Source organism: Eschscholzia californica, unplaced genomic scaffold (genome assembly GCF_041429995.1).
Source record: "Eschscholzia californica isolate CP2 unplaced genomic scaffold, dmEscCali1.0.p SCAF_1, whole genome shotgun sequence".
NCBI classification, from domain to species: domain Eukaryota; kingdom Viridiplantae; phylum Streptophyta; class Magnoliopsida; order Ranunculales; family Papaveraceae; genus Eschscholzia; species Eschscholzia californica.
The window spans coordinates 54,425,458-54,447,016 of NW_028238198.1; the positions used below are offsets into that span (position 1 = coordinate 54,425,458).

The 21,559-nt window shown below is 38.5% G+C and overlaps 1 protein-coding gene across 1 annotated transcript; it reads left to right on the forward strand.

Moving 5' to 3' along the window:
• The first annotated feature begins 5,132 nt into the window (after positions 1–5,132).
• Positions 5,133–11,454, forward strand: LOC147567659 (monodehydroascorbate reductase 4, peroxisomal-like). Its single transcript, XM_086654278.1, has 7 exons — positions 5,133–5,337; positions 7,913–7,964; positions 8,651–8,731; positions 9,503–9,621; positions 9,824–10,043; positions 10,151–10,269; positions 10,607–11,454. Exons 1-7 carry the CDS (start codon positions 5,218–5,220, stop codon positions 11,324–11,326), a joined length of 1,431 nt encoding a protein of 476 aa, XP_086510404.1. The 5' UTR covers positions 5,133–5,217; the 3' UTR covers positions 11,327–11,454.
• Positions 11,455–21,559: the final 10,105 nt, after the last annotated feature.

The following is a 21,559-nucleotide window of genomic DNA, read 5'->3' on the forward strand; positions in this document are numbered from 1 at the left end:
TCTTAGAAATAAAATAACTAATTTAAGAAAAAAATAGAAACAAAATAAATTTCAAGGGTTAAAGAAAGAAATTAAAATCTCTATCTCTCTCAATAAAATAATAACTAATTTAAGAGAAAAGAAACAAAAAAATAATAACTAACAAAAATCTCTCTCTCAGTAAAATATAAAATAAATTTTGTAACATATGATTGATATAAGTGTCCGTGCCCTAGGGCACGGGATATACCCTAGTCAATGTAAAAGAATAAAAATGTAAAATTTTGCAGAAACTTCATATAATTTTATTGTAGTTAAATCCAACTTATTTATGTTTGGGTTATTTCCCGAATGGCCCCCAACTTTGTGACCAGCTTCCTGCCTAGCCCCTTACTTTATCAATAATTCCCATATGGCCCCCTTTTTCAGTTACCGTTAACTAGTCATATTTTCTCTTTCCTTCATCTCATCTCTTCTCTCTGCCACCTCATCATCTTCTCCGACGAAGGTCGCCGGCCAGCGACCTTGAAACATAAAAAAAAAATTATTTTCTCTCTCCTCACTCTCTCTAATTTTTTTTTTAAATCTCTCCTCTCTCTCTCTATAAAAACTCCGCCGAAGGGGTTTCTCTTCGCTGGAGTTTTGACATACCCTCTCTCTTTAAATCTGTTCTAGAGAGAGAGGAAAAAAATTTAGAGAGAGAAAATTAAAATTTTTTTTTTTATGTTTGAAGGTCACCGGCCGACGACCTTCGCCGGAGAAGATGATGAGGTGGCGAGAAGATGAGGTTGCAGAGAGAAAAGATGAGATGGAAGAGAGAGAGAATATGATTAGCTAACGGAAAGTTAACGGTAACTGAAAAAGGGGGTTATATCGGAAATATTGATAAAGTAGGGGGTTAGGCAGGAAACTGGTCACAAAGTTGGGGGCCATTTAGGAAATAACCCTTTATGTTTCTGCAAATAATATGGATTTTTCAAAGTTTAGAAGATGTTGGGTAGAGTTGCCAAAATTTATGCAGAAATCAAATGCTATAAAAAAATTTATGAAAAAATTGTAACAACGCATATTATTTTGTTAGAATCAATAAAATTATACAGAAATATTGGAAATGTTGGCAAAATATATATCAGTTTACATGCATATTTTTTAAGGGAATTATACCACTATACTAGTGTTTATAGCGGATAACGACATCTAATGTCTAACACTAGTATCCCCAAGATCATCATGCAAAACTAGTAATTAACCAATAAGAAGATAGTAGATTACCTTAATCGCTATTTCCCTCGAACTAGTTGTATAGATTAAAGAAGACCAAGAGCTTCAAACGTAGCTCCTCTACTTGGGACAACGAATAGTGTATTTAATCTCCCTCCTTGAAAGCTCGCTAGCACTCCAATGGTGGTTTGATAATAAGAAGACCTTCTTCTTGCTTGACTAGAAGATAGCTTGGGAATTAGCTCACTTTCTCCTCTCTACTTGATGTGGTAGAGTAAGAAATCTTAGAGAGGAATTCCACACCTTATTCTCTGCCCTAAGAGTGTTTATATAGAACCCTAATAAGAATCCACCTCCTTTTAGGTTTCCTAAAACACCCTTTAGAATAAGATTTAGGGAAATAGTCGAAAATAGCAACTAGTTTATATTTTCTCAATTACCTAAGGAGATGACGTCCAAACCCAGCCAAAATTGGCAGATTTAATGTTCATAACATAAGGAAACGTCCCTCCAAAAATCAGCCCAATCCGAGCCCTAAAAGTGCCCGAATCGGCCTAGGCCCAAAACCCTTATTTCGGGCCCTTTTGCTATCTTTTGCCCAAATTCTATTTAGGCCTGTGAGATATGTTTATGGGACATTCCCAATGTTATATCACACTCCCACTAGTCATATCATCCGATTAAATACCCATTCTTATGTGTAACCCGATGTAGGATCCGATCGAAGTTAGCCGCGAATTACTTCGTAATTCGACGATCGTAGTTGGTTTCTAGCTAAACGCTACGACCCCTAAATCAATCGGACTTGATGATCTTCTTCATCAATTATCCTAGCCGACATATTGCTCGCATTGCCATCTTGGTCGAAGGACATCTCCTTCAACTCCTTCAGACTCCCACTTGGACTTAGAACAAGTGCAATGCCTCGATTCCCGTGTCAATTTAGTAGCCCATCTGATACGTCACGTCATTCAGACTTTCTAGATATCCGAGTACAACTGTAAAATACAAACGATTAACTCCTAATCCGTTTGAGCGTGGCCACGCATTTTCAGTTGCTACTCATCAAGTGGCCTTGAGACACTTTGTACCTAATGTGATTTAGGATGACACAATCCATTCTTGCTCTCCCACTTAACTTCATGACTATCCTGTCCTTCCCAGTATCCGTCTTTATTACCTCCTTTTACGGCGTGGCGTTTGACGGAACCAAAGTCGGACATTCCTTTCATAAGATGAGTGGAGCACTCATGTTTTGAGGAATCTCTCCAATTGTCTTTATGAGAAGTATTGACGTTCATCACGAGTGATGTACTTTTCGTTTGAGGGTTATCCAGTGTATAAACCTTTTACACACCCACGTAGTCGAATAGAATGTACTATTCCTATAGCCCATGAAACTGCGCTATCCCATCGACTCCCGTGCTAGTCTTCGTGAGTCATTGTTGTCCATGCAATGACCTGGACCAGGGATTTGATAATAAATATTCCAAGTTCACTTCATAGGGTTTCATTCATCAGATCACGTATCTGACAAACCTATTCGGAATGTTTTATCATCAATGGACTGTCGTTTAAACACTAAACCAAATTTAGACGACTGGTGAAATAACTCTATTATTTCTGATAACGAGAGTTGTAAATCTGAGCCCCTTCCGTAAAACTCTTTTTACCCACTCAGTTTTACTTGTCGAGGTTTAAAATTATACCTCATGCCTTAGACTCGTGTATGACTCTCATACTTTGTCTTAGGTGACAGTTTAGTTTGACTACAGATGTAATCCGTTTAAACTTTGCTAAGTATGACTCTCATACTTTGTCTTGGGTATGAGTCAACATTGGGATTGGGTATTCTAGTACGCTTTCCTTTTAAATCTGAGAACCATTCTCGATTTATTCTTCCATTCTAGAAAGTTGGTCAGCACCTCCCTTAGGTGTGATTCAATGTTGAAACTGTTTTCATGTGTCATCTTAATTCTACATATAGAAATGGCAAAGTTTTAAAACTCGTTATCGTTTTTGAAAAACATTAGTTTTCCCACATTATTCAATAAAAATCGTCCCCGATTGAATAAGTGATTCCAACACCCCAGTTCTTCGGAGTAAAGCGGACGAAGGCCCTACCCTTTGACTCCGTCGTTCCGGGTGAGAAAACTACTTCACTGATCATACCTTATCACTCTTGGTTGATAGATTTCATTAATGAATGACTAATCTATCCTTTTGCCTCGAGTATCCAAGACTCTCTTGCTGATCTCGTTGAGTAGAACCATTTAGACGTGTAGGCCTCTTCTATAGACCTACCCGCATTGTCCCAAGGTAGAGGAGGTACTCTGCGAAGGCCGACCCACCTTCCTCGAACAAGGGCGCAACGAGTGTCTTAATCTGGTGTGAACTCTAAAGAGTAGCTCCAGATCGCCTAAGACTTGTTTCTTGATTTAAACTTTGTCCAGTTCTAAGGTCTCTGACTTCATTTGCTTCTATTTTTTTTTTGTATAATGTTAAGCATACTTTGTCGCTTGTTTCTTGATTTAACCCTTTTTCAGAAACATAACAAAATAAACAAAATGCAGCATCTTTTTCAACACTATATTCTAACAACTCTTGATGATCATTAAACCATGACGGAATGAAACGTCTTCCATTATTGTCTTTTGGAAAATTATGGTCCTTTGGTTGAAATGGGCGCGTTGTAAATAGTGTCTACGAATTTCATCTCTATATTTGGATTCATAATTTGAAATTGGCAATCTAAGCCCCGGATCAATTGGTAAAGATGATAAATTAAATTCGAGAGGACTTACCAATATCGGAGTCTGTTCCGGTGTTGGAGTCGGTCTCGGTGTTGGAATAGAAAATAACGTTGGAGTCGAATCTGGAACTCCCGGTGTTGAACTTGATGAACCCGAAGAAAATTTTCTTTTAAAATACTTTTCCATAATTACTAGTTGAACTTGAATACTTGATTAGATGAATAAGAAGAAGAAGTCGTAGTAGAGGATAAGTGATTTTGGTGTGGTTTGAGATGAAGAAATGAGAGACATATATAGAGGTAAAAAATTGTGTAGTTGGATAGATGAATTGAAGTTTATAGGGGTTTAGGATAGATGAATTAAATTTTATAGGATTTATGGTAGATGATTTGAAGTTTGTAGGGGTTTAGGGTAGATGAATTGAAATTTGTAGGGGTTTATGGTAGATAAATTGAAGTTTGTAGAGTTTATGGTAGGTGAATTGAAGTTTGTAGGGGTTTAAGATATTTGAATTGATTTTATATAAGTTAGTAGTTAAATTGATTATATTTTAAAAAAATAAAACTAATTTTGGGGGCACCTGGGTTCAAACCCGTGCCACACTGGTTCCCAATGGCAAGAGGATTGCCATATCCACCATCAGGCCACTCTCCAACTCTATCATAACAATGCACGGTCATCTACATATACTTAAAAGCACAAGCACTTCAGAAATAAAATTTAAAATGCAAGTACAGGGTTTCGAACTCATGTTCTTCACGTCAAGGTGATTTGAATCCTTGTACTTTAACCATTACACCTGAGTCTTCTTCATGTCATCAAAACACATCGTTATATACATATGCATATATACCTACATCTATTAAAAAAAAAAATTTATTACTACTACTACTATTTTTTTCGGGAGGATCCAGGGGGTGCCATGGATCCGCCCCTGGACTTGATATAATCAAATAAAAATGATAGTAGGGGAATTAAGAAAGTTTGAACACATTTGTTGTTGTACTTTTTAATTTCGGGCCAATCAATACTGACAATTTGGACCCCCAACTCATTTCTAAACTAGGGTGGATCTTACCCACAATAGGATAGATGTTTTTGGACTGTTTACCCATTTTTCCAAAAATTATAGCCATCGAGGGGTATTTAGAGTAATTATCTTAAAACCTCATATCCTTAGAACTAATTTCTGATGGATTGAAATTTACTCTCCAACTCCTCGTCTTCTCCTGTTTGATTGGTCATTCTAGGGATAGAATTTCTGATGGGTAGGGCGTTTATGTATGTGATTCTGGGTGGAGGTGTAGCTGCTGGTTATGCAGCTCTTGAGTTCTCAAGGAGAGGAATATCTCATGGCGAACTTTGTATCATCTCTGAAGAATCAGTAAATACTTACCCTTTCCTTTATTTCCTTGGTTGTTTAATTGTTTCAAGAGTATCTTTTCTGGGTATATTCTTTCCAATTGAATGTCTTCTTCTTTATAGCTAAAGTTTTTTATTGCTGAATTTTTCTCATATGATGGGTTAATTGGTTAATGGTTTAGATTTAGCATGAACTACTAATAAGTAACAAGAGTATTCAGTTCTACTCAGTGGCGGATCCAGTATTAATGTTTAGGGGAGGCTAAAGTAGAAAAGAAGGCAATTTTTAAAGGAGTTGAACTATAACTTTGAATCTTCTATACTCTATATATAAATATCTTTTTACTTAGAAACAAATACATATAGTAATACTTATCTTTTATTTTTTTCTTTGTTGAAAAATAGTTATTTTTACTCCCAAGAACGTATTTTTGCCCTTGTTAATTTGTAATATATTTAAAAATATTTGGTTCCACTTGTTATGGCGAAGAACAAGCAACAAAGAAAAAGAGTAAAGAAAGTAAACAATCACTGAATCACACAAAACGCAAGTGTTTTACGTGGTTTGGTTTGTTAAACCTACTCCACGATGAACAATGGCGGGATGATTTCCACTATAAATGAAGAACAAGTTACAAATATTTTTTTATGCAAAAAAAAGTTACAAAGATTTTTGTAGGGTTTAAGTTTATATAGCTCCCTGGAAACCCTAACCCCCAACTCTCTTTCTAATTCTAAAAATACATGGACACTCCTTTCATTTATAACCGCTTTACAAAAGCAAAACGGGTCGGCCCAAAACTTTCGTGTCACAGCATGCGGCCCCTGCGGGCAATTAAACATTGCCTTGAAAGGGGTTTTGCGTGACGCAAGCTGGGTTCGATATTTACCCATATTAAAGACACTTTGAACAATCTCCATTTGGATCATTTCCAGATTGTTAAGATTTGCTTTCTACAAAGGAGTTCATGCAGTAATTTAGTTTGAATACCAGAAAACCAGTTAATTCAACTTTTGTAATTCTATATGTAAGAGGCAGTTTCCATTCTTGAGCTGTTTCCAAATTGCTTGTGGCGGTTTATGTGTTGGTTTCTAAAGAGGCGGTTGTGAGAAGAGGCGGTTTGGTGAATCCTTGCCTGAATTGGATTTCCAATTAGAAATTGCTAAAAATTGGTTCAATTTGGAGTCAGTCCCACCGGCTTATATATTATATAAATAGGGGGTTGATCAACACAACAATAACATCAACACAAGCAACAACAACTCTTCTTTAGAGAGAGCTAAAGAGAGAGAGCTAAAGAGAGAGAGCAAGTGAGAGAAAAACTTTTGTTCATAGTTTTGAGCGGTGTTTAATTTCTCGGTCGTCGAAGATTTAGTATAGAAGGTTAATTTTCGATACGGTACCATCTTGGGACGAACTTGCGGGTTGTGTGAGTCGTCTTCATCTATCCTTCAATAAAGATTTCTTGTTCTCCCGAGGACGTAGGCTTTAAATCGAACCTCGTTAAATTCTGTTCGCATATTTGATTTTGACTTAGCTTTTCGATTAATCTTCATAATCGGATCAATTTCTAGGATAGGTTCGATAGCTTCCGCGACTTTTAGTTCCAACACTATATTTTGGGGGCGAAGCTATTAAGATCTAGTCATCATATATTTTTTCATTGTGTCATGACCATTTTCCGGATCTAGCCAAATGGTGCGATTTTCGCTTTTGTGGCATCCTGGCAGGGAGAAGGTGCAATACTGAAAGGCATGCATTGGCCTAGAAGAAGATCAATGGGGAATTACTCTTAAACGTTGATTTTTTATTTATTATTGGTTCATTTAACTTATTACTAATGGAACATTGTTCATATTCTGCTTCATGAATCTGCTGCTTCAGTAAAACAGATGAAGTGCCAATAGAAAATGGAAGCTTGATAGCTATTTTGATGTCTCTTCATAACAGAATGGATTAGTCGAATGAATCTTTTAAATCTATCGTAATTGGTTGCTCCTAACTGTTTGGTTTAGATAAAATCTTGTAACAAGTTCTTTTGATCTTTCAATTGTTTACATTCACCAAACAAAGTTGATAAGATTTCAGTATTTCCTTGTTCTAAATTATTGATTACTTGAGCTTGGCTTGCTGTTCTATGAATCATTGCTCATACTAACTGTCCAAGTTATGCACTGGAAGCCCAATTTCACATGCATATACACCTATTTACATGCATGTTTATAATAACATATATTTAAATCATATATTGAGAGATTCATGTGGGTTAGCTATGACTAGGTTTATGTGAAAGGACATCGCCTAAGACATTAGGGAAGATGTGAATATTTGAAAATTTTCGTAGGTTCCCGAAAGGAGCCTTATTTTACGATTAGAAATTTGAATTCATGTAGTTCTTTGAAACGCAATGTTATATTAGGCACGAAAACGAAGACATCATCTCCATGTTGTTGATACTTATGTAGCTGTATTTTGCCATGATTCTCTTTCTGTTTTTAAAAAGTAAAAAAATTTTAAAAGAAAAGGAAGAAGCTTTCGGGGTATTCTATCCACTAAGCGTCCTACCGCTTGCTGATTCTATTGGTGTCTTACACAGGTTATGCCTTATGAGAGACCTGCATTGAGTAAAGGGTTCTTACTTCCAGAAGGTATCTCCATAATTTCTTTTTTTTGAAACTGCATTACTTGATTGTTTTTGTTACTTCACGAGTTTTTTTGGGTTTCTCTCGACTAAGTTCTCTTAGAACAAATCATCTTGTGGGCAGCGATTCTAAGTGCAGCTATGGTTGTTTATCTATTAACGGAGATAGACATCCCCAGATTATTGCTTGCTCATTACTAATATGGGTTCGGTTCAATCTATTTATCTATATATACTAGGTTTCCACCGCGCCCGTAGGGCACGGTAGATCCCTCTTGGCTAACGCCGTTATTAGTACATTTTGCTAAAATATGTGACGTGTCTCTTGGTCCATTATGGTCAAACACATTTTGGTAATGGGTGTAAGTTGGGGTGGAGCATAAACTTAGACGTGCATGTACCGCTGTTTCTATTTTTCAAAACAGATTACAATATTGTTGATGAGAATTGGACGGAGAGGAATATCCAGAGATAAATCTACGGCCAAGCTCAAAAAACACCATTGTGTATATATATAATGTGATAAATGAAAGGTGGTATGCTTCTATGAGTTTATGTCTGTAAAGATGGTATGATTCTATGAGATGAGTAAAGGTGCACAGTTAACAATTTGTCCGTGCATTTTGGTTGGTGCTATTTGGACATGTTTTACCAAGCTCTAGAGGTTCCTAACTGTAAAATTATCATTTGCAGCTTCTGCACATCTACCATCCTTCCACACCTGTGTTGGGGCAAATGATGAGAAATTGACTCCAAAATGGTATAAAGAACATGGTAATTCTTTTCTTTGTAGGGCTTTCACCCATAAGTGGTTTGGGATCCTACTTATATCCTGCTAATTGAAGATTAAGCTAATTATTGTTTTCCACCCCTCGATTTGGAAACTTTATTGATTTCTTCTCGGAAAAAATGAAACTCTAGACAGCAAGAAATTCCATGGGAAGGTTTTCTTGGGTATGGTCACATGGGCCGTTCTTATGGTAGAGCTTTTACGAGATGTCTATCACCCATGAAGATCAACCAGTCCACTGCTCCTTACACTCTTCCAGTTACACATGTTCTTGGACAACCGAAAGAAAAAACCAAATGCAACATAACTTGCTAATATGCTACTGTATCTCTCCACTGCTGAGATCAGGGCTTGAATCTTGTTGTTTCATGAAAAAGAACAAGAAAGACAGAATAGTATTGATAACATCGACCGGAGACAACTTTCACTTCAGCTTCGATGTTGAACCATGTTCGAGGTGCTTTTGAAAAATTTTCACACGATGCATGATCAATTCTAGTAATCACATTGTTTGTTTGGAAAGCACCTTCTTATCATCTAATAGAAACTCTTTGTTATTGGATCTTATCTATGTTCGGTTCAGCCTTGAAAATTTAATTGTTATCGAGTAGATACTTGTGTGGTCAAAGCTGATTATATACATATTTATATATACATACACATATTTATATATATATATATATATATATATATATATATATATATATATATATCCTCATTACAACGACTAATTATCAGAATCTGGACCTTTATAGGAATTGAACTAGTTCTTGGAACTCGAGTTCGATCTGTTGATGTGAAGCGGAAAATATTGATAACATCGACCGGAGAAACTTTAAGTTTTAATTACCTTATCGTTGCGACAGGCGCCCGGGTACTAGATTGTATCTCTTAAATATATGTTATTACCTGAAACAAAAGAAGCAACTAAAGCACACTAGTATCTGTTTGTTCTTAATTTAGGCCTGCAAAGGGCAGTTGCCCCTTATTTTACTAGTTCAATTCTCACAAAAACGAACGACTATTTTATCTAATTTCATCTATCTATAAAATTTAAATGTCAATCTTGGGTTTAGGCTTTAAAGCTTGAAAGATTTGGAGTGAACGGCTCAGGTGCTCGAAATGTATGTTACTTGCGTGATTTGGCTGATGCAACTAGACTTGTCGAAGTGATGCAATCTTGTAGTGGTGGAAACGCTGTTGTCATTGGTGGTGGCTACATAGGCATGGAGTGTGCTTCTTCTTTGGTAATAAATAAATTGAACGTCACAATGGTCTTCCCCGAGGCTCATTGCGGTATGTAGCAAACCGTTGCTCAAACTTGATCCGTCTTCATTCTCTTACACACTCTTTTATACTTGTATATCCATTTTTCTGGTTTTGATCTCTCTTGGGTATTCCAGTTCCTCGATTGTTCACCGAAAAGATTGCAAATTATTATGAGAACTATTACAAATCAAAAGGAGTCAAATTCATCAAAGGAACAGTTTTAACATCGTTTGAGAGGGACTCTGATGGGAAAGTAAGCATGTTTTGATGACAATAACTTACGTTTGCTTGATTTAGGTACTTTTTTCATCAATAACTAAACAATTGAAGAAGGAAATCAGTCGTAGTACTTCAGGAAAAACTAGAGATAACTTGCGCTTTATGGACGTAGGAAATAATACCCTACGTTACATCGAAACAGTCTGATTATATAGAAGCACCGGAATTTGCCAAGGATAAACCTGTCTTTAACAATGTACGAACAACAATTGTGACTGGGGAAAAAAATCTCGCAAGAAGTGTTGAATTGTTACATAGATGGTTAGATAACTTTCAAGTCTTGATATTGATCTTTTATTTTTGGCTTACAGGTTACTACTGTAGTTCTAATGGATGGATCCCGACTACCTACGGACATGGTTGTGGTTGGAATCGGAATTCAACCAAACACAAATCTATTTGAGACACAACTAACTCTGGAAAGAGGTGGAATCAAAGTGAATGGACGAATGCAAACAAGTAATAACTCAGTTTACGCTGTGGGAGATGTGGCAACATTTCCTGTTAAACTCTTTGGTGAGACTCGTCGACTCGAGCATGTAGACTCGGCCCGTAAATCAGCTAAACACGCCGTCGCTGCGATAATGAGCCCAAAGGAGACAGTGGACTTTGACTACTTACCCTTCTTCTACTCTAGAGTTTTCACATTATCATGGCAATTTTATGGGGATAATGTAGGTAAAGTAGTTCATTATGGAGATTTTTCAGGAAGTACATTTGGAGCTTATTGGGTAAATAAGGGTTATCTTGTTGGGTGTTTTCTTGAAGGTGGTACTGTAAAAGAGTGTGAAGCTATAGCTAAGGCGACCTGGCTGAAGCCAGCCATCGATGACTTGGAAGAGCTGGAAAGACTAGGTCTTGAGTTTGCAGTTTCACTAACTCGGCAAACAGTACTGGCCCCAATTGAGGTACCAAGTTCTGGAGTCGTAGAAAGACCAAACTACCCGTACCATGTCTCCGCGGGGGTTGTTCTGGCTGCAGCTATTGCTGGGCTTGGTTACTGGTACGGGCGAAAACGGAGAAGATGGTAGAGGTTTCCGTGTGGTATTGTATAACATATTGTTGTAGACTGGAAATACTTGGATTTCAGATCTTACATCTCTATTTATTCAAAATTTGGCAATTAAATAAGGGTTATTTCAAATAGCCCCCAAGTTTATGACCGGTTTCCTGCCCAACCGCCTACTTTATCAAAAATACCTAGATGGCCCCCTTTTTGAGTTACTGTTATAACTCCGTTAACCAGTCATCATTTCTCTCTCCTCCATCTCATACCTCTTTCTGCCACCTCATCGTCTTCACCGACGAAGGTCGCCGACCGGCCAATTTTCCGGTCGGCGACCTTCAAACATTAAAAAAATTCTCTTTCTTCTCTCTCTCTAAATACACCGGCGAAGGGTTCCGGAGTAGTTCTGTTCGTGGAACAGACCGAACAGATCTGTTAAACAAACAAACAATTGCAGTGCCCATGAATCTTCTTCATCAATTTTCATTGGGTTATTTCCCTAATAGCCTTCAACTTTGTGACCGATTTCCTGCCTAGCCCCCTACTTTATCAAAAATACCCAGATGGCCCCCTTTTTCAGATTCCGTTATAACACCATTAACTAGTCATCACCTCTCTCTCTCCTCCATCTCATCATCTCTCTCTGCCACCTCATCATTTTCACCGGTGAAGGTCGCCGGCAGCGACCTTCAAACATAAAAACAAAAAAAAAGTTCTTTTTTTCTCTCTCCTCTCTCTTTAAATTTTTTTATCTCACCTCTCTCTCTCTCTATCTCTCTAAGTACTCCGACAAAGGGGGTTTCCCTTCGCCGGAGTCTGTTCGACAAACTCCGGCGAAGGGAAATCCCATTCGAGGTGAGATAAAAAAAATATTTTTTTTAGAGAGAGACGAGAGATTTTTATTTTTTTTAATGTGATGCCTAGTTAACAGTGCTATAACGGAATCTGAAAAAGGGGGCCATCTGGGTATTTTTGATAAAGTAGGGGGCTAGGCAGGAAACCGGTCACAAAGTTGGAGGCTATTAGGGAAATAAACCAATGCAAATTGATGACGAAGATTCATGGGCACTACAATTATTATCAGTTGCCTATCTACGGATAGGTCCGGTATCCACTTACCTTTTCTCTTTATTGTTGCCACCTTGTTCAGTAATTCTTAAGATGGAGAAAATCATTAAGAAGTTCTTGTGGGGAGATATTAGCTCGAAGAAAAAGATGCATTGGGTTGAATGGGATAAAGTTTGGAGAAAGAAAAAATTTGGTGGTTTGGGTATTAGAAAGATTAAAAATACTAGCACGACTTTATTAGGGAAGTGGGTTTGGAGATATGGTGAGGAAAAGGATAGCATGTGGAGAAAGGTTATTCAAATAAAATATGGTGGACAAGATCATGCTTGGTTTTCTAATTTAATTGGTTTATCACACGATGTAGGTAGTTGGAAGAGCATTTCAAGAACTTCACTATGGTGGCAGCTCACACGTCAATTGAAATTCACAATGGAAAACAGACAGATTTTGGGAGGACCAATGGATAGACAATAAAACTCTACAGAATAAGTTCCCCGCTCTATGGAGAAACTCAAATAAAAAGAATTGTTGTTTAGCGAATTGTGTTCTAGGTGTTGGCAGTCTCAAGGCGTGGAACCTGGGACTAAGGAGCACATCTAGAGACTCGATTTTGGAAGACATTGCTAGCTTTCTCGAGTACATTAGATACCCTCCAACTCTCAATCAAGAGTCGGATAACAGGAAATGGAAATCGACTACATGGAATTTTTAGTGTAAAATCTTTGTATGACATTGCTTCCAATCAAGATCATAGTCCAACCCATTTTCCGAGGAAGAAAGCTTGGATGGAAAAGGTACCCACTAAGGTCTCTTTCCTTTTATGGGCTTGTATCCTCAATTCAACCCCCACTATGGAGATGCTTCAAAGGAGGGCTTTCAATACCCACACATGTGCCTTTTATGCAGATCAGCTGAAGAGAATGCCTCTCACTTGCTCATCTCCTGCAGCTTTACTGAAATCATATGGAGATATTTCCGTCCGGTGATCGATTGTTCGTTTCCAATGCCATCCACTTTGGATACTTTCTGCAGGATTTGGAAGTTTGAGAAGTCAGATATGATGAAAATATTCCTTCAGCAGGTTATTCCCCTTTCCATTTGGTGGTGTGTTTGGTTAGAGAGGAATAATCGACTTTTTTGTGATGTTGCTAACTCCTCTGATAGAGTTATTATGTCGATCAAGGACACCATTTTCAAATGGGGCTTGCCGACTAGGTACTTTGAGAATTTATCTGTGCGGTTTTTGGTAAATTTTTGGGAGACTATAGTTTCTAATATCTAAAGTCTCCCAATCTCCGTTGTTTTTGTAGTTTTTTTTTTCGTGCTTCCTAAGCACTCGGTTAATATATTATCCTTCTTAAAAAAATCACCAACTTCTCTATCTCGGCTAGAAGCCATCTCACATCTTTAGCCAGATTCTTCGAATTGAATCAAGGTTTGATTAAGCAACTAGATCAGATAGTTGAATGATACAATTTATTTGTCCAATGAGCTAATTAGCGATAGTATCACGAAATAAGGAATAAGGTTGTTTTCTCCTTACTTTGGTGGAACAGAGGTTGAATGATGGATATTCCGAATACCAAGTTTTTTAATTATTAGCTGAAGAACGACCATGGGAAGGCATTACAATGGTACCAATGGGCTCTTAAGTTCACTCATACAGAAAGCTAGTTTAATTTAGGTGAAGAGGTGGGTAAAATCACTTATCATTATATCAAAAGGAGTTTTAACGTTTATCGAACATGACTTTGGAAGTTTATTGAACATGGTTAATGATTTACCCGATTTTTTTTTGGACCAATTGCTTCATAAGTAGATTGAAAGAAAGAATTTCTAGTTATTGAGGCCTTCATACCCTCACGATTTATCAACTGCTATTGAGATGACAAGATTGTACGAAAAAACAAAGCAACGGTGATGCTATGCCCCAGACATGGCCGGACACACTAATAGGCCGGCCGAACCCAGCCCATTAGGGAATAGGGTGGTCGACTAGAGTAAGGGACAAATAATAGAAACTAGTTTTTATTTTGTGAAATCCTTATTCAGACTTCTATTTTGGTTTTTAAGGAAACCTAATTAGGGTTGAACTCTAATTTAGGCATTCTATATAAGGCCCTCATTAGAGTTGAATAAGGTGTGGAAAATTCTCAAGAAGTTTTCTAACTCTACAACATCAAGTAGGCAAAGAAAGAGAGAATTAATCCCAACTATCTATCTAGTCTAAAGAAGAAGGTGTTCTTCGTCTAACCACAATTAAGGTTCTACTTAAACTTGAGGTGGGAGATCAAGTTGATTACTGGGTGTCTCAAGTAGAGGAGCAACAATTAGATCTTTTGGTCTTCTTATTCAACTGAAAAGGTTCGAGGGAAAAATAGGGATTAAGGTAATCTCTAAACTACTTAGTGATGTTATAGCGAGGAAAAAAAATACTAGTGTTAGACATTAGATGTCTGAGATTCCGCTTAGAACACTAGGAGACACCATAACCCAACAATGGCGTCAAAGCTTCTTGTACGTAGCTAATTTTGGCTAAGTTTCTACTACTCTATGCTTGTTTAGATAGATAGATAAGTCTAAAAGTAGTTTTAGACATTAATTTGATAAGTTTTGAACGAGATTTAAAAGTTATTCAATTTGATTTCAAAGTTGATGATTGAAAAGAGTTTCAAAGATTCGATTTTGATCGACTTCGGTTTTGAAAAGTTTTTCAAAAGAGTTGATTTTCATTAATTTAGAAGTTGTTTGAAAAACAAAATTTGGGGTTTTAGAAGGTTTCTAAAAGTTGGAACAATAGCTATTGAGAATAGCAAAAGAAAAAAAAAACTTTGGAAAGTTGAGTTTTTTTTGGAAGTTTCCAAAAATCTGCCCACGACGCTTCCCGGGCAGACGCATGCGCGTCTCGAGTTTAAGGACGCATGCCTGGAAAACCCGAGTGCGTCCCGGACTTGGTCCGAGTAATCCTAGGCATCTCGGTCTTGGACCGAGAGTGCCTCGGACCTCGGCCATGGGCCAGACGCGTCCTAGACGAGTCTCGGACGGCCTAGGGCGTCTCACTTTTGGCCTAAAACTTCTTGATAGGCTCGGCCTCGAGTCAGACGCGTCTAGTGATGCACCCGAAAAGGTTGCACACCCAAGCGGAGGTATCAAGTAGTAATCCGGCAAAGCCGGGATCGATCCAAGGATAGGAAGGTAGTTTGCATATCGAAAGGGTCTCGTTCGCTGGTCTAGATATCACTAACTAACTTAGACTAAAAAGGAAAAGAATACAGGTAAACGGGGGTTTTGGATTGAATGAGGAACAAAACAAGAAAATTAAACTAAACAATAAAAGTAAACGGGCGAGAAAGATTCGAGAGAAGAGTTCGGAGGAACAAGAGTCGGGAGACGGTAAGACTCGATTCGGGCAACAAATAAGTGAGAGAGGTGTCGAAGTCCGGGAATCCATAATGATAAACCTACGACTATGTGTAGTTCGATTTAATGTGTCGAAGTACAATCGATGTTCGACTCCTAAAGTAGATGTCTCTAAGTACTATGTATATCCGGAGATCATACTTAGTCAAACAAACGCCTTAATCGGTTGATCCCGAGTCGTCGAAAGTGTCGTCTAGTCGCCTAACTATGTGAAGTGCATGACAAGACACATGAAATTATGACTTAGACTACGATCGATATCGAATACTTCGTTTCGTCTATTAACTATGCGAAGTGCTTGACAAGACACATGAAAATACGATCAAAACGATAATCGAAATAAATGAACATCAATTTATAATCAAAACATCAAATCATATTAAACATAGTCACGAATTCATCACATTTCATCTCATATAATCGACAAACTAAAGTTAGCTAAACATGGTGATTGAATAAGAAATGGAAAGGAAATGGTGAGAGAATCCCCCTTTTTCGATGTGGTTCGAGGCTAAGATCGTCGGAAAATATTAGTCTTTAAGGTGCAGCCGATGTCCCCTTAGCAAATTTCTGGGTTCCCTATAGCGACCACCATCATCTTCTCCATTTAGAACACAACCTCCATTAAAGCTAAACCCTAGCTTTCTCTCTCTAGCAATCTTCAACCAAAATCAAATCAAACCACATGGGAAGCTAGATCAAGACATGGGGAGTAAAAGCCCAAAGGTTTCGGATCATATAGGTTGCCGGAAAACTCATATAAATCCGGCCAAAGAAGCATGAAATTCCGGCCAAGAACCAAGAAGATCCGGCCAAAGGTTGCTGTCCGGCCTTCTCTAGCTTGTCCCGAGCCCCGTGCGCGCGTTCCATGCACGTCCGAGCTGCAGCCGCATCCCGTGAAGGCGTCCCGAGCTAGAAAGCTTGCAGCCCGAGTTGCTGTTCCGGTCTGCTGTTCCGGTCTGCTGCTGCTGGCCGCGTCCTTGCTCGTCCGGAGCTTCTGTGCGCGTCCCGTGAAGGCTACTGTCCCGTGCTCCCGTGCATCTCTCCCGAGCAGCAGCTCGTGTGCAGCCCGAGCTGCTGCTCGGCCGGCCTAGTGAGCTGGCCGGCCTATGCTTTGGCCGGATCCTCCTTCTTCTTGCTCTCTTGTTCTCTCTCTATCAAACCTTCAAGCTCTCTAACCCAAGAACAAAAACCCTAGCCTCTTGCCTCTTTCTCTCTCCCTTCTTTCCCAAGCTAGAAGATGATGAATAGTGTCTTGACCCTCTCTTTTTACTCAAACCCTAGACTTAGTCAAGACTTGACTTTGACTCAAACTTGAGTCCATAAAGAGGGTGCCTCCAAAATCTCTTCCTTCTTTCATCTTCTTTGGGCTTTGGTTTTATTCCTTCATATCTAGGCTCTTGGGTTTTAGACTTGGGCTTTATTCTTCACTTGGAAATCAAGGGGGGTGCCTTCATAGAATCTTTGTTTTAAGACCGAACCTCGACTTCTTTCTTCCACAACTTCCTCATCCGAACTCGGAATTGACTTCCGTTTTCATCGTTAGACTCGTCTTTGACTCCTCTTGTCATATGATTTTCTTGAAATCTTTTTCTCTCGTTTTCGGCACATGAAATGATAGTGACAATTCGTTCCCTTTATTCCGGTTTACACGCTTAACTCCAAAATAAGTACCTAACATGAAAAACACATAAAATATTATTGATAACACTCGAAAATGACTAATTAGTCTAAGTTAGGCTCTCCAAATGTGACATTTTCGTGTCACATCAAGATCCCCAAACTTAAACTTTGCTAGTCCTCGAGCAAATAAAACAAAATAAAAGTCTAACTCACTTTCGGAGGCATCCCGGTTGCATTTAGCGTATGCAACAAGCCTTTAAACCTCTAGGTTACCCCTAGAGGACGAGTTTTGTCTCGTGAGGGTTTCCATAGATGACACCCACAAACATCGTGGTTTCAAATACACAAAGGTCCAAAATCCAAATCATAGATAAACATGGTTCATATAGTAAAGGCTTTAAGCATGTCAGTTCATAATGAATCAAGTAAATGAGCTCTTATAAAAGCTAAAGGCCCCTTCACTAATGATCTTACCCTAAAGTGCTAGTGTCATACCATAACGAGCAACATCTATGTTCCGAAGTCACAAAACCTTGATTCTTAAGTTAGTACATTTCGCCTCGACTTCGGCCTCACGGACATACAGTCCAAATATGAAATCACTCAAGAATGGTTCGCTCGTATGTGTGAGTGTGATCACTAACATGGACTCAACACATAAAAAGAGGTGAGGACAACATTTTGGAACGAATGATCTTCGAAAAGGAAGTAGACACTAAATAGAGTGGGGAAGCTCACTCACCCTTCTCACCCATTCTACCCTCTAAGAATGCCTTCTAAAGGTTAACGGATACTAGAAATGGATGACGGTGGTGGATTCCCGATAATGTCGAACTCTTCATGATAGAACCTCTTAAGCATTTCCACATTCGTTTCTTGCTTCGAATACTTATTCATTAACATACACACAAACACACATATATACAATCACATCACTCACACAAAGAGCTAACATGCTCAAACATAACATAAACAACTTTATTCATCATTCATTTTTTTTTCTTTTTGTCTTTCTTTCTTTTTTTTCACTTTTTCACTTTTTTTTTCTTTTTTTTCATAACACAACATCACATAAAACAAACATAACTCACACAATACTATATTCTTGCAATCAACTTTTTCCATTTCATACTTGCTTTGATACTCTTCTTTCTTTCTTCTCATGTCTTCATTCTCGGGATATAAGATGATGATGGTAATGGAGTATCCGCCTCCCTCTAGTTGGCATTCTCATCGGGTTTCATAGACTACAAGGACAAGGTTAATTCGCTATCCTAATGTCACTCCTAGTGGCTAAGGAAGTTGAGCACACGAGATCAAATGAGCTCTTTTAATAGTTACGAGGTTGAGTAGCTCTTCATTCTACTCGGAGTTAGTGCGGAAGAGTACACTCGAAGGACAATTTAGGCTTTGAGCTCTCACATGGGTTAAGTCTCCACTAATGACTACTCTAGGTCTCTTAGAGATGTTTCTTCTTCACTAAGATGTTATTCCCATAGTATGACACAAACACTCAAAGACTCGACTTTCATACAAAGACCATTAGCAATCACAAAACTCATCAACTCGACACATATGCATCAACATTCTTAAAACTATCACTATAATCACATGCAAATCTACTCAAAATGTTTAAAATTTTCAAATTTTGGCTAATTTGAACCCTTTTGTCTTTGAAACCCATGGTCATGCATTGGTTATGGTCATATCCCGCATCCCCAAACTTAAAACTAACATTGTCCTCAATGTTCTAAGCATACACTCACCAAAAGATAAAGAGACACATCAATTTAAAGAGAAGAGTGGAGAGATATTACCATAACCGAAGGAGATAAAGGATGATACTACCAAGGCTCATGTATAAAGAGGTTCCAAGTTGATGTCAAGCTCGCGCCATCCCCAAACTTGGAACAAACCACGCCTTAGAAGTAAAACATATAAGAAATGCTCCTAAAATATCAACAAATATCATAAGAATGAAGCACATAGAAACATGACCATATAAAATGACCACTCACGCGGGTATCCACGATTGCATTGAGCTATGCAATTAGCCTTTGATTCTCTTGCTTTCACACAAGAGCACGAGTTATGTCTCGCGGAGGGTTTCCAGAGATGTTACCCACAAACATCAAGGCCCATCTTAATCGGCTAACGATCATATAGTAAAAGCCGGAAGATTTAGGGGTCAACCCAAAGAAAGCTATATACAAAAACTAAAAGTCTCACAAGAATATTAAACGCAAGAAGTGCAAGTGAGACTAAAAGCGAAAAGAAGCCATCCCCAAACTTAGTGGATGCACGGTCCACTAAGTGCGCATAAATGCTAGGGGCGACGACTAAACAGTCGTCAAAAGGATCAACATACAAATGAAGGGTCAGGAAGTCAGTAGAAGGCAAGAAGTCAAACTCAAGCTTAGTGGATAAAACATCCACTAAGTCCCTAGACATGCTAGGGACGACGTCTGAAGTGTCCCAAAAGGGGTCAACAACCGAGTCTGAGATCATGTGGAAGATCGAACTAGACTCTAAGGGTAAGGCAATATGCTCGGGGACCAAGTCAAGGTCCATAATTTCCTTAGGTAAGTAATCCAACAAGCTATCCGCTATATCTTCAACTACTATGTTATCGACATCCTTAAAGGCATCGGGAGCCTCAAAGTTGGTTGCAACACCTTCACTTCTACATAACTCATCCAAGTAATCACAAGTGTTAAAAATTGGAAAGTTCAATAACATGTGATCCCCAAACTTTCTCTTAGAGCTATCATCCTGAACATTAAAATCTAATATAATCTGATCATGGTGAGATGACAATGGTCGAGGGAGTGACCAACAAGGGTCATCGGTCTGTTCAATCTCAAATGGTCTATCAGGAGCTTCATCGACATTTAACTTAAGACTAGAGTTAGGTGTATTACCCTCACCATCATTCATAGTCTCTTCTTGAGTTTGGGGTGCGCAAACCCCTTCCTCGTCGACGATAGGCTCTGACTCAAGTCTATCAACAATTTTGAGAATCCGTTCCGTGATCTCCGTTATATCTCGATTAAATCTAGTTTGGTACTCTAAAATTGCTTGGAGAGTGTCTTCAGACATCTCCTCGTAATAAGGCACATGAGTATAACTAGACGAAGACTCTCGCGGAACACGGATCATGGGACAACACTCGGTCAAATGGTCTAAGCTCGCAAAAATAGCACAAACCGGGCTAATGGTCTCCATGATCCTTTCTTCACTACCTTCATGTGAATACATAGACTCGACTATTTGATTAGAATCTTCGAGTCGAGAAATGCCATCACTATGTGAACCGTTCATATATGTTTGTCGATAGTCACGAAGACTTCGACGTGGTCGATCAACGCTAATAGAACTACGGTTTTCATCAAATGACAAATTCCTACATGAAGGTGTGGTCATCTCAAATTCTTGTCGATAGTCTCGGAGACTCTTACGGGGTTGGTTACCCTCATGCTCATAATCTCTAAAACCATATTCATGACGAGTCTGACCGACTCTATACATCCGTCGATATTCACCCATGGTCATCCTAGGTCGGTCAGGCTCAACTCGCCTATTCCTATCACTAGTCGGACCATTCCTATGTAAATTTGAGTAGTCCTGATGACTTGTAGATGGTCGACTAGTGTTGGAAAGGGTTCGCATAAGGTCATTCTCATCAAATGACCAACTTGCCATGATCTCACAATGTTCAAGGATACTAACACACAATCGCAAAATGGGAACAAACACTTATAGGCTAACAATCACACACAAGTGAAAAGGAAGAGATAAAATGTGATACTATCGAGTGCTCCTGTCCTTTCGTTCGCCTTTTCCTTGGCTTCTCGATTCCTTCCTTTTCCTTCGCCTTTATGTCACTTTTGGCTCTTTTCTCGAAAATGGTACCTAAAAAATAAAAAGATAAGAAATTACAAAATAAAGAAAACAAAAACGTCTAAGTAAGCAAATATCACAAAACTAATGAACAAAACAGCAACGGTATCCAAACTACTAAACCGATCCCCGGCAGCGGCGCCAAAAACTTGATGCACCCGAAAAGGTTGCACACCCAAGCGGAGGTATCAAGTAGTAATCCGGCAAAGCCGGGATCGATCCAAGGATAGGAAGGTAGTTTGGATAT